The 15,247-nt window shown below is 35.5% G+C and overlaps 1 protein-coding gene across 1 annotated transcript in view; it reads right to left on the reverse strand.

Annotated features, from left to right (window-relative positions):
- Window positions 1-15,247, reverse strand: part of EXOC6B (exocyst complex component 6B) — a 544,417-nt gene that overhangs the window by 304,985 nt on the left and 224,185 nt on the right. The window contains exon 7 of the mRNA XM_045549850.1: window positions 2,083-2,259. Coding sequence (XP_045405806.1) covers window positions 2,083-2,259 — 177 coding nt within the window. The remainder of the gene's footprint in view (window positions 1-2,082; window positions 2,260-15,247) is intronic.

A 15,247-nucleotide genomic window follows, 5' to 3' on the forward strand; every position in this document is an offset into this window, starting at 1 on the left:
AGGTAACACTCAAAAGATTTTTTTTAGCTCTATTAAGAGCTATTAGGAGTTTTTGCAATCTAAGTACAATAGAAATTAGGATGAAACTTTCAAGCACTGATAACTATTAATGTACCTCATTTACATATCCTAATCAAGTATAAATTTTAACTAAAAATGATAAATATAATTATTCACTTAAATGGCAGAAATGTGTTCCCTCAATAATGAAAACTATATAAAAGAAGGTAGTACTTTACACATATGATAGTCCCTCAGACATTCAATCAAACTTAAATGCTAATGTTTTAGACACATAACTATTTGATTATTTACTTGCTTTTCAGCCCAAACAGTTTAAACAGTACCAATTCCATTTTTGAAGTCAAAAAGGAATAATAATAGGTACAGGCATACTGACAGTGGTGACACATAATAGAAGTCAGTAAGGAAGAATAATGAAACTTATGTTTGTTGACCACCTTTTATGGAGCAGACACTTGTGCAATCCTATATGGCTGCAGTCCCCAACCCCTGGGCCGCAGACCGGTACTGGTCTACGGCCTTTTAGGAACCAGGCTGCGCAATAGGAGGTGAGCGGTGGCTGAGAGAGCAAAGCTTCATCTGTATTTACAGCCACCCCCATTGCTTGCATCACAGCATATGCTCCACTTCCTGTCAGATCAGAAACAGCATTAGAGTCTCACAGGAGCATGAACCCTATTGTAAACTGCACACACCAGGGATCTAGTTTGCACGCTCCTTATGAGAACTAATGCCTGATGATCTGAGGTGGAGTTGAGGTGGTGATGCTAGCACTGGTGAGTGGCTGAAAATACAGATTATCATTAGCGGAGAGATTTGACTGCACAATAAATGAAATGTGCTTGAAACATCACAAAACCATCCCCTACCCAGGTCCTTGGAAAAATCGTCTTCTGTGAAACCAGTCCCTGGTGCCAAAAAGGTTGGGGGATTGCTGCTATATGGGGGAGACTTTACTTGACAGATGAAGACTAAGGTTCCAAGTGATTAAGCACGTTACTTAACATTCAAAGTTAGACAGTGACAAGTTTTTGAGCATAGTTTTTGAAGATAGAGAAGAGTAAGAAGGGTAGTAAGGGTATAACAGGAGACAAGGATGAGGAAGAAACGGTGAACTCAGTTTTATCTGAAGAAATGAAACAATTAAAAGGAGACAAGTGCTTAAAGGCAAAAAAGTTTGCTGAATATAGGAGTAAGTGATTTCTCACATATATCAGTAGCCATTTTAAAAGTAAATGATATGATTATTAATAATTTAAAAAAATAAAATGGCAAAGCTAGGACTGGAATATAGTCTGATTGTAAAGCTCATGCTCCTAAACACTACACTCACAAAGACACTTATCCAGTTAATGCAAATGGTAAGTATGTACAAAAAAACATTTGAACAGGAACTCTCAAATGCCACAACAGTTTTAAAAACCACATTAAATATACTTCCAACAACAAAGAAAAATATAAAAATATGTACTAGTTAAGCCACTTAATCTTATTCTTGCCTGACAGTGACACATAATTCATCTAAGAGGTTATGGATATCTCATAAAATTCCTAGATATCCCATAATCACTCATACATGTATTTCCTCCAGAAATGATTCTCAACTTTCTGGAACCTTTCAATATTTTCAACTTGAATCATTTCTCAAGGTAAATATATTTGTTCACTCCTAACCTTTTGAAGTAACATCTTATAGTTATCTCAGGTAACTCTGTTCTAGTTTCAGTAGAGGTCACCTAGACCTCTTGTCTCTAGGTCAGGTTACCTCTACTCTTCCCTTAATGTAGCTCTCAGTCAGTACAGAATCAAGAAACTCTGAATCTTTTCAAAATTGGAAGAATGCATTTAAAATTTAAATTCTTTAAAAAGAATCACAACCTAAATTATCTTAATGTATCTTCAGTTTCCTTAAATTGGGGCCTATTTCTATTCAAAATGGCATTTAATATCCAGATCACATAAACTGTATTATATGTAAAAACTTTTCATCACATCTCAACCATATACTACATTTAAGCTTAAAAATAGTCTCACTTCCCCAATTCAAATGTTAGTTACCTCTTCATCATCTTCCTCATCTTCAACATCCAGAATTCCTGAATCCTGTTCAGACTTGGGGCTAGTGCTTTCTATCTCTGTATCAAAGATTATATATGCATCTTTCTTAGATTTTCTCTTGCTACCTATTCTGGGCTGTTGCAAGACGATGTTATCCAGGTTTCTTTGCTGTTGGGCCTAGATAGAGAAAAACACACACAAACACAGCAAAAAAAAAAAAAAAGAAAAGAAAGAAAAAAAAACAAAATTAAGCTTTTAATGAATTTCTAATTTTGAACAAATTGGTATCTTAAAAAAATATCAAAACAAAAGGCCTTAGTACATAAAGTTTTAGTCTCAGAAATAAAACCAAACATATTAATGTGTACATTTTTAATCCTGAAGTTACCCTATCTTAACTGTTTCCAAGTTAACACAGAATAAAGTTAATCAGTCAATATTATCATAAGACGTTTCAAATATATCCAATAAATCATCACAAAATGAAATCTACCAATTTTTGCTTAAGTAGCCAAGAGATTAGTGCAAATGCCTAATATTTATCTCTTACAAGAAAATGCCATACTGAAATCATAATGGTTGAGGGAGTACAGGTGGGAGCCTGGGATTAATTTTAATACATTTAAACTCAGGGAACTATTAAAAACAATTACGTGGCTATAAGAGACCAATAAAATGTAATCAGGAGAATGAATTATCTTTAGAAAGCAATTTGAACTAATTAACAGGATTCCATGACCATCAATCTATGCTGGAAATCAAAATGCTTCAAGTTGTATTCTAAAGCTCTGTCAGAACCTGCGTTCTCTGTCAGAATTATTAAAGCTTCTGCAGACTGTAAAAAGGAGCAATCAGGGCAGACCTGCCAAGCAGGAACTGGCCAAGTTGGAAACACCAAATTTCAAATAGAGTAATGAAATAAATATTCAGATATTACCATTATGGATGCAAATGAAAATTACCATCTATTCACAATGTATGTTACGAGATTGGCAGGAAGTGGTAAAGACTAAATATAGATATAAATATATAAATACATATATATTAAAATGAAAATATGACATTGAAGTCCACAAAAAAAATCTAATAAAAAGCTCTTCAGTGTTCTTTTCTAACATGCTAAGCTTTTTTTAAAAATCAGGATCATTTATCCTATCCCTCCAAAGACAATCCTTATAAAGAAGCAGCTGACTGATCTCTGCTGACTGGGCTGGAGCAGGGGGAGAGGGGCACAAAGCACACACGTAGTAGCTAGACCTTAGAAAGCATTTAGGTGTTCTCATTTTCTTAGTTCTTCATTCTCTTTATGAATGATTTTTACACTCTTAACCACCTCTTCCGCAAGATTCCCTTACATATAATATATTCTCCTCCAATTTCCTATTATATAGAAATTGAGCAAAGTTTAGCCCTCAACCCCTTTTCTCTCTTACCACTCTTACCACCCTCCTGAAATGCACAGCACATCTCTAGTTTCCTATTGCTACTGTGTGATCTACCATCACCTCATTTCCAACATACCTAAAATGGAACTCATCGCCTTCCCATTACAATCCCTGTACCTACTGCAGCCAGGCTCTTCTTAAGCCACATTGTTTATCATGCCAATTAGACATGAGGGAAATTGGGGGAAAAAATTAAACAAGTGCAAGCCCAAACTTTATAATCCATCACATAGATTCCACCATAATGGAAGCTGAACCTAATTTTCCAATGTACTTATCCAGTACTCTCCAACATGACTCTTCCACTTGGATGAGACTCGACTTCATAATACACTAAGTCAATTTCCACTTCTGTATCCTCACTTATGCCATTTCTCTACCCTTTAACCTCTTCCTGCCTGAATCCAATCTTTCCTATGAAACCCAATTAAAATTCTTCTTCCTTTAGAAAGCCTCCTCTCACTGCCCTAACTTATGGAGCTTTCTCTCTGTATTCCTACTTTCAAACACATGTTGAATGTCTACTTGGTACCAGGCATTGTGCTGCACACTGGTTATACAAAGAAATAAGATGGAGTCCCTAACTCACGAATCTCACATCCTACCATTATGGGAAGCACATAGGCAAATAAATAGCTGGAATTCAGTGCAACAAATATAATGATAGAAACAAATACAGAGGGCAATAATTGTACAAAGGAGAAAGTAATCAGATCTGCTTGGAAAAGTTTCAAGGAAGGCTTCACAGAGAAACAGGCACTAAAGGTGCTTTTGAAAGACAAATATGATTTTTCCAAACAGAGATAGATGGAAAAGGATAACCATTCCACAGTAAGCAAATAGCATGAGACAGGACCATGGGTGAAAAAACATTATCCACCCAAGGAATAATATGTAATTTTATATAATTAGAGCATAGGATTAATAAGAGATAAAGATATCACATAAAGTAGTTGCAATGTTAGCTAGTAAGAAATGGGAGAAACAATGAAAGAACATAAGCAGGGTACCAGGATTAGCTTTAGAATTCGGACAAGTCCTCTAAGAACAGAGGAGTAGTCAACTGGGAAAGGGTAAAGACTAGAAACAGGAAAATCAATATATATCAATAATCAGTCCAAATAAGAACTTGAATAAAGGTAGCAGCAGATATATAAGAAGCAGAAGTAGCACAATTTACTGATTTAAATGTAGTACATGGGAAGAGAGGAAGGAAATAAGAATAATTCCAAGTATTCTGGCCTTGATGACTAGATGGTAGGGCCATTCCAAGCAATAGGAACCATAAAAATAGTAAGCTAAGTACCGGATGATCAAGATGAGTTCAGTAAACTGGTTGTATTAATATATCCAGGTGAAAATGACAGTAAAGCCCTTCAGTATGCACCTCTTCTCTCTCTGAAGAGAAGAAACACTTTACAATTCTTAGAATGCTCCAAGTCCAGACATAGTGAGGTACACATAGTAAATTTGGATATATGCTTACTGTATAAGGGCAATAGATAACAAAAGGATCCATATGAGAATAAGATGTGGCTCAATAAAATAAAGAGACACCTGCAAAAGGTATGACATGGGTGCTCTCCTACCTGTTATCAGGGAGGGGAGAACCCATAAGCATTACCTAATCAGGACTATTAACCTTTAAAAGTCACTATTAACACTTTTACAACTGTCAAAGTAGTTCTATTAGACACCCTATATATGTCATTAAATAGAGGTTTACTGTGAAATACAAATTTGAGGAGTACCTAGAAATAAGACTTAGAGAGTTAAAATAATGAGAATCAAAAGCCAAAGTCTCTAGTCTTTCTCAACCCAATACTGACCTCTAGTGGACTAGAGGAGTACATACAAATAACCTTTACAATCAGAAACTAGTTGAGTTTAGATTTATAGGTTGAAAGCCTAATATAACTAAAAGACTTCAATAATAAGGTGCTATAACGAGGGAGTAGGGAGAGGGATGAGCTTTCTGGAGTAATATAAGTCTTTAAGTCTAAGCCCTGCAATTTAATAATTCTATAACCTTGGGCAGGTTACTTCTCTCTCTTACATTATATCCCCATCTGTTAAAAAAACACAATCAAATCTACTTCAGAGCTGCCCCCAAGGATTAAATGAGTATGATACATATGAAGTATCTTGAATTTAAAAAAAAAACACTAAAAACCATATATTCTACCTGTCTTCCCTCTGAAAATGAGACAGGAATCTTGTTTCACTGTCTACTATAGAAACATCTAAGACCTATAGCAACATTTCAGTACATAATCATTAATGGCATCTAATATTGCTATACATTATCATTCAATTTGGCAGTTGTATACATCTCAAGTATTATGTATCTGTACTGTATAACACTAGAATTCCATTCAAATCCTCTCAGCTTCACCTTTTATTCCAGCTACCACCAGCAAACAGTTCTAAACCAGCTTGAAAGCAAGATAAAATTTAACCTGACAGGCCGGGCGCGGTGGCTCACGCCTGTAATCCTAGCACTCTGGGAGGCCGAGGCGGGTGGATCGCTCAAGGTCAGGAGTTCAAGACCAGCCTGAGCAAGAGTGAGACCCCGTCTCTACTAAAAAAATAGAAAGAAATTATCTGGCCAACTAAAATATATATAGCAAAAATTAGCCGGGCATGGTGGTGCATGCCTGTAGTCCCAGCTACTCGGGAGGCTGAGGCAGTAGGATCGCTTAAGCCCAGGAGTTTGAGGTTGCTGTGAGCTAGGCTGATGCCACGGCACTCACTCTAGCCCAGGCAAAAAAGTGAGACACTGTCTCCAAAAAAAAAAAAAAAAAAAAAAAAACAAAAAAAAAAAAAAAAATTTAACCTGACAACAGCTCAGGCACTCACAGTATACCTCTGGCTTCCTGCCCTGGGGCTTTTCCAATACCACAGTGTGGAATCCCACAAAAAACACTCAGCACTCATGAAGCACAATCCAGAAGTGAAGCAACCCTTGAAAAGGAGCTAACCGATAAATGCTTCTCCTCTTTGTTCCTCCCATGGTTAAGGTCCACAAGTCTTCTCAGAAAGTCCCATGGATTGAGAAACCAGACTGCCCTAGCACTGTACCAATATACTGACTCACCCACCTTCTCTTTTCTCTCCTACTAACCCTTATTCCCAAGATCATATGATTGAACAAACCACTCACATATCAATCCCCCAGGTTCCTTGGGGGGCGGGGGGTGGACACCTATACAGAAGCAATCATACAAATTATATCTGATTTCTCCTCAGAAACTGTGCAATCAAGAAGATACTAGAGTGAAATATTGAAAGTATTGAAAGGACAAAACAGCCACCTTAAACAACCAACCTAGAATTCTGTACCCTGAGAAATTATCATTCAAAAGTAAGGGAGAAATAAAGACTATCTGGCAAACAAAAGTTGAGAGAATCTGTTGCCAGTAGACCTGCCATGCAAGAAATATTAAAAAGTTCTTCAGAGAGAAGGAAAACTATATAGATCAGAAACTTGGATTGACATTTAAGAAAAAAGGAAGTTGTTGCCAGGGGTTAGGAGTGAGGGAGGGATGAACAGACAGAATACAGAGGAGTTTCAGGGCACTGAAATTATTTTAAATAGTACTATAATACAATGGTAGATACACATAATTATACATTTGACAAAATCTATAGAATGTACAACACCAAGAGTGAATCCTTATGTAAATGGTGAACTTTAGGTCATAATGATAAGTCAATGTCCACTGACTTTAACAAATGTACCCCAGTGGTACAGAATATCAATAATGGGGACAAGTGGGTATGTGGGTACTCTCTGTTACTTTATGCTTAATTTTGTTATGAATGTAAAATTGCTCTAAATAATAAACTTTATTAATTTTAAAATATATAATAATATTAAAATTATTTTAATGAAAACCATTATACTCTTCCTTGCTTTTTCCTACCCCCAATCCATCTCTTCAGAGTTACTATTTTACATCTACATTTCTAAATAATACCATTCCTTTGTGATAAAAACATCTCACTTAAGAGTCTGGGTCCCTTACACTACTGCTTTTTCAATTATCTTCCCAACACAGTATGTTAAATTAAAACAATAATCAATATTACATTGTTATATCCATGTAGGCATACTATCTCAGTACAGTGCCAAGTATATAGGCATCAAATACATATATTTGATTATATTTTTCAGTTCTAGAACTAAAAAATACAATATTTGAAATAAGGAATTCATCATTTGATAATTTGATAAACTTAATGGCCAAATAGAAATAACAAAGGATAAGACTTAGTGATCTTGAAGATAGGAAGACAGGTCAATGAAAATTATACAATCTGAAAAAAAAGAGACAAACAAAAGACTTAAAGAAAAAACAATAAAAGCTATGAACAGAGCCTGAGAAACATGTAAGACAATGTCAAAAGGTCAAACAGAAGTTGAACTGGAGTCACAGAAAAAGAAGAGAAATAAAATAAGGCAAAAAAATTCTGAAGAAATAATAGATGAAAATTTACCAAGTCTGATAAAAGACATAAAGTTACAGATTCAAGAAGCTCAGTAAACTCCAAACCAGGAAGAAAACTACAGCTAGGCACGTGATAGTCAAACTGTTCAAAAGTAAAGATAAAGAGAAAATTTTGAAAGTCACAGAGAAAAATAACATATTGTATTCAATGAAAAAACAATACAAGTGAATGCTGAATTCTCATCAGAAACTACAGAGGCCAGAAAGCAGCAGAACATCTTTAAATTGATTAGAAACAAAAAGCTTATCCACACAGAATTCTATACCCAGCAAATATCTTTCCAAGTGTTATGGATTAAAAAGACAAGTTGAAGTCCAGAATACTAACACCTCAGAATGTGAACTTATTTGGAAACAGGATCAATGCAGATGTACTAAAGTTAAGACAAAGTCATACTAAAGTACGGTGGCAAACCAACAGAAGCTAGGAATGGACAAGGAAGGATTCACCCCCTACAGGTTTCAGAGAGAATACAGCCCTGATGATGCCTTGATTTTGGACTTCTAGCCTCCAGACCAATGAGACAAGAAATTTCTATTGTTTCAAGCCACCCAGTTTGTGGTACTTTGTTACAGCAGCCCTAAGCTTAAAACTAATACAGGAATAAAGGTAAACTAAAAACATTTTCAGATGAAGGAAAACTAAGGAAATTTAAAACGAGCAAACCTATACTAAAAAAAGCGCTAAAGGAAGTTCTTTAAATTGATAGGGATTTAAGACCAGCAAACCCATACTGTAAGAAATGCTATCGAAAATATAAATGAAATTGACACACCTTTAGCCAGATAAGAAAAAGAGAGAGAAGACACAAATATTAACAAATAAAATCAGAGATGAAAAAGGAGACATTATAACTGATACTGCAGTAATCCCAAGAAACATTAGCATCTGCTATATGCAACTATATGCCAATAAATTGGAAAACCTAGAAGAAACGGATAAAATCCTGGATACACACAACCTGGAAAAAATCTAAAACCTGAATAAACCAATAATGAGTAATAAGAGAGCAGTAATAAAAAGTCTCCTATCAAAGAAAACTCTAAGATCTGATGGCTTCACTGCTAAATTCTACCAAGCACTCAAGGAACTAATACCAACCCTACTTAAATGATTCCAAAAAATCAAGGAGGAGGGAATACTCCCAAACTCATTCTATGAGGTTTGTATCACCCTAATACCAAAACCAGACAAAGACACAACAAAAAAAGAAACCCATCAGTCAATATCTCTGATGAATATAGACGCAAAAATCCTCAACAAAAGACTAGCAAACCGAATTCAACACTACATTAACAGATTGTTCAGCTTGATCAAGTGCAATTCATCCCAGGGATGCAAGGGTACTTCAACATACACAAATCAATCAATGTGATACATCGTATCAACAGAGCAAAGGACAAAAGCCATATGATCATTTCAATTGAAACTGAAAAAACATAGGATAAAATTCAATATCCCTTCATGAAAAAACTCTCAAAAAACTGGGTATAGAAGGAATTTACCTCAACACTATAAAAGCCATATATGAGAGACTATAGCTAGAATCATAGTGAATGGGGAAAAACTGAAAAGCTTTCTTCTAAGATCTGGAACAAGACAACAATGCCTACTTTTACCACTGTTATTCAACATGCTACTAGAAGTTCTAGCTAGAGAAATCAGACAACAGAAAGAAATAAAGGGCACCCAAATTGCAAAGTTAGAAGTCAAATTATCCTCATTTGCAGATGATATGATCTTATATCTAAAGAAACCTAAAGACTCCACCAAAAAACTATAGGAACTAATAAAAAAAATTCAGTAAAGTTGCAGGATACAAAACCAATATACAAAAATCAGTAGCATTTCTATATGCCAACAGTAAACAATCTGAAAAAGAAAATCAGAAAGTAATTACATTTACAATAGCTACAAATAAAATATCTAGAAATAAACTTAACCAAGTGAAAGATCTCTACAATGAAAACTATAAAACACTGATGAAAGAAATTGAAGAGGACACAAAAAAATGGAAAGATATTCCACGCTCATGGATTGGAAGAATCAATATTGTAGAAATGTCCATACTACCCAAAGCAATGTACTGATTCAATACAATCTCCATCAAAATACCAATGACATTCTCCACAGAAATAGAAAAAATAATCCTAAAATTTATTTGGAACCACAAAAGGCCCAGAATAGCTAAAGCCATTCTGAGCAAAAACAATAAAACTGGAAGAATCACATTATCTGACTTCAAATTATACTACAGAGTTGTAGAAACCAAAACAGCATGGTCCTGGCATAAAAACAGACACAAAGACTAGTGGAACAGAATAGAGAACCCAGAAATAAATCCACACATCTATAGTGAACTTATTATATTCAACAAAGTGGGGAAAGGACAGTCTCTTCAATAAATAGTGATGGGAAAACTGGATATCCATATCCAGAAGAATGAAACTAGACCCTTATATCTTCTCATATACAAAAATAAAATCTAATGACTTAAATTTAAGACCTGAAACTACGAAACTACTGAAAGAAAATATTGGGCAAATACTTCAGGACATTGGTCTGGGCAAGTATAGGCACCCAAAATAAAATTGAACAAATGAGGTCACATCAATCTAAAAAGTTTCTGCAAAGCAAAGGAAACAATTAACAAAGTGAAGAGACAACCCACAGAATGGGAAAAAATATTTGCAAACTACCTATCTGATAAGGAATTAACAACTAGAACATATAAGGAGCTCCAACTACTCAATGGGAAAAAAATCAAATAATCAGATTTAAAAATAGGCAAAGGATCTGAATAGACATTTCTCAAAAGAAGAAATGGATAACAGGTATATGAAAAATGTTCAACATCATTAGTTATCAGAGAAATGCAAATCAAAACTACATGAGACTAGTTAAAATGGCTTTTATCAAAAAGACAGGCAATAATGAATGCTAGCAAAGATGAGGAGAAATGGAAACCCGCATACATTATTGGTGGGAATGTAAATTAGTTCAATCACTATGGAGAACAGTGTGGAAGTTCCTGAAAACACTAAAAATAGAACTACCATATGATCAAGGAATCCCACTGCTGGGTATGTATCCAAAAAAGGGAAAATCAGCATATCAAAAAGATATCTGCACTCCCATGTTTATTGCAGCACTATTTACAATAGAATAGCCAAGACTGGGAATCAACCTAAGTGTCCATCAATGAATGAATGAATAAAGAAATTGTGGTAAATATGCACAATGGAATATTATATAGTCATAAAAAAGAATGAAACCCTGCTATTTGCAACAACATGGATGGAAATGGAGAACATTACGTTAAGTGAAATAAGCCAAGCACAGAAAGACAAATCTCACATGTTCTCACTCTTATGTGGGAGCTAAATATTAAAAATAATTGATCTCATGGAGAGAGAGAAAGAGTAGAATGATGGCTACTAGAGGCCAGGTAGGGAGGGAGAACAAAAGATAAATATAGTTAGATAGACAGAATGAACAATATTCGATAGCACAACAAAGTCACTATAATCAACAATAAGTTAGGGTATACTTTTAAATAACTAAAAAGAGTAGAATTGGGGTGTTCCTAACACAAAGAAATGATAAATGCCTGAGATGATGGACACTCACTCCAATTACCTTGATTTGATTAATACACATTGTATGCCTGTAACAAAATATCACATGTACCCTATATATACATGCAACTATTATGAACCTATAATTTAAAAATTTAAAAAAAAAACCAAAAACGAATGCTAAAGGGGGCTGGGCATGGTGGCTCCTGCCTGTAATCCTAGCACTTTTGGGAGGTTAAGGTTAGAGGACTGCATGAGTCCAGGAGTTTGACACCAGCCTGAGCACACAGCAAGACCCCATCTCTATAAAAAAACAGAAAAATTAGCTGGGCATGGTGGCACGTGCCTGTGGTCCCAGCTTATCAGAAAGTTGGGGCAAGAGAATCACTTGAGTCCAGGAGTTTGAAGTCGCAATGAGCTATGATGATGCTACTGCACTCTAGCCTGGACAACAAAGTAAGACCCCGTCTCATGCCTATAATCCCAGAACTTTGGGAGGCTGAGGTGGAAGGACTGCTTGAGGCCAGGAGTTCAAAACCAGTCTTGGCAACATAGTGAGACCCCATCTCCACAAAAAAGATTAAAAATTAGCCAAGTGTGGTGGTACATGCCTGTGGGCCTAGCTACTAGGGAGGCTAAGGCAGGAGGATCACTTGAGTCCAGGAATTTGAGGTTACAGTGAACTATGTTTGAGCCACTGCATGTCAGCCTGGACAAGAGAGAGAGACCCTGTCTCAATCAATCAATCAATCAACCAATAAAATTTTTTTAAATACTACAGGAAGTTCTTTAGGCTGATGGAAAATGATACCCAATGGAAACTCAGATCCTCTGGAATCAATGAAGGAAGAGCATCAGAAATGGGCAAATATAAAAGAAGGTTGTAAGTTGGACAAATGTAAAAAAAGAAAAGAGAGGTTGCTTTTAAAATACAGAGTGTTCAAGGAAAGCCTCTATCATAAAGTAGCATTTGTGTTTCAGATCTTTAAAAGCTGTTTACTTAATGTTTTGAGGGGCTTAGGAGAAAGAGATAAACACATGTAGTCAGTCTACCACGTTTAAACCCAAGTCCTTACACAGATTTGAAACTATTCTGTTGTAATATACTCTAATATCTAAAAATATAATGCCCATGTTAATCATACTTCACAAATTTCTTAGTCATTTTTAAATACATTTTTTAACAATGCCATCTACCTGAAGATACTAATAGGAGCATTATAGTGCATTTTTGCTTAATATTTAGCACATTGACAGGGGTGCTCAAAATTATTCCTGCATAATTCTCAAATAAGCCAGCTCATGAACAAACTAAATTTCAAGGTAATCTCTAACATTATTTTTGACAATAGGATTAACTCTTCTCTGCAAATTGTTACTACAAATCAGTTTGAGTTTTGTATCCTTTGTCATTGTCAACATTCAGGTGGTAATGAAAATGACCCCAAAATATCCAAAGTACAGGTAAAACTGGTAGGAAAAATAATCAAGGGTAGGTGCTACCCTCAAAGCAGTAATACCCTAGTTGCTTAATGTTTTATGTTTTACCTAGTTCCCTAGAAAACAGGCCTTTCTCCAAAGACCAACTCCCCATCCCCTTCAGAATAGGACTGGAAAAAAGAAAAACCCTAGTAAGAAATATACATCCTTAGTCAATATCTCGACTGAACCAATAATTTCAACTATAACTATGGTATCAATAAAAATATTAATCCTATTTCTAGGTTTCCATGGTAACAAAGGATAAAATTATTCAAAAAACATGACTGTTTCCTATAATCTTTTTTTTTCCAGAAGACAACTGCTAATATTAGAAAAAAGAGAGTAAGTATATATCCACCAATATACATATTCAGTAGGATGGTTTTACAATTCACAGAAGTTTGGGGTCACTTTTCTTTCCTCAGTAACATCAATCTAAATCAAATCTCAACACCCAATGAATGTGCTATTAGGTACCATGGTCACAGTATAGCACCAAACTACATAATAAGCTTTCTTCCAACCCTTCCATTTGTGCTTTATAAAACAACCTATGGAGAATTGTCTTCTTTCTTATTCTCCATTTACAAGATTTACAATCAAAAGCCAAGTTGGAGGAGGGAGAACCCCACAAGAACACAATGAAGAACTGTAATGACAGAAAGTAAAATCACTAACATCTTGGGATCTATTCTTGAAAGAGCAAGAATTATTCCATAATTATCATTCTATTGATTCACTGTTTTTGAAAAATAAAAATTTTAATAAATTAAACTTCATTTAGCCACTATCTTCCTTCTAGTAAACCAGCTGAGTCCTGCCTTTCACCCACACCTTTAAATTCTAGAATGCATTCTTAATAAATGCCAGAGTTTCAAGAACTTTCAGAAGAAGAAATACCTATCTTTCCAAAGTGATTCAGGAACAAGTCATTTTACCCAAGCCAAGTGTTGTTACTATACTTCCTCAACCATTCCAAACTCTGAGGATTCTATTTGAGTTGAGTCAGGGTAAGGGGGTAGGGAAACTGAGAAAGATGGAGAGGAGGAGGAAGAAAAATATTATATTAGATAAATCTGAAAGAAAAACAAACCAAATATCACTGCTAATAGTCCCCAAAAGGCAACTGCTTCCAATTCTAACATTATATTGATCCTCATCTTGTATAATTCTCTCTGGAATAACTTATCAAAACAAAATAAATCCAATCAGGCTCCAGTTTAGAATTTTCTGTCAAAAGTGTTTTTTTTTTTTTCCTGATAGATTTCCTCACAGAAAAGTTAAAAATTAAAAGAATTGCTAGGACAAAACAACAAGGCAGTGAGGCCGAGAAGAAAAAACAGTGGAAAAGGTTTGTGAGGCCTAACTTGTAGTTTTATTTTTTTTTTCCTTCAGAGTACACTGTATTTACTCATCATGTATCAGAAATTTTTGTTTTTAATGGCGAATTTAAAATAGTAAATTTAGGTAATAACCTAAAATGATTTTGTAGAAATGCAAAATGATTTCTTTTTTTTTTTTATTTCAGCTCATCATGGGGGTACATAAGTTCAAGTTATATACAATGTCCATGTCCTGCCCATCCCCCCGAGTCAGAGCCTCAAGCGTGTCCATTCACCAGACAGTACGCCTGGCACTCACCATGTAGTCATACCTCCATCCCCTCCCCCCACCCCCCACCTCCCCGAGTCTGCACCCTCAAGCATGACCATTCCCCAGATGGTGCGCAACGCACTCATCATGTAGGCATACACCCAACCCCTCCCCCCACCCCCCATCTCAATCTGATATCTAATTGGTACCCTTCCCCGATGTGCATTTAGGTGATGATCAGGGAAACCAATTTTCTGGTGAGTACATGTGATGCTTGTTTTCCCATTCTTTGGATACATCACTTAATATAATGGGTTCCAATTCTCTCCAGGAGAACCAAAGAGATGTCGTATCACCGTTATTTCTTATAGCTGAGTAATACTCCATGGTATACATGTAATCATCAGGGAAATGCGAATCAAAACCACAATGAGATATCACTTAACTCCAGTGAGAATGGCCTTTATCAAAAAGTCCCAAAACAACACATGTTGGCATGGATGCGGAGAGACGGGAACACTCATACACTGCTGGTGGAACTGCAAACTAGTGCAA

The sequence above is a fragment of the Lemur catta genome, chromosome 4 (genome assembly GCF_020740605.2).
Source record: "Lemur catta isolate mLemCat1 chromosome 4, mLemCat1.pri, whole genome shotgun sequence".
NCBI classification, from domain to species: domain Eukaryota; kingdom Metazoa; phylum Chordata; class Mammalia; order Primates; family Lemuridae; genus Lemur; species Lemur catta.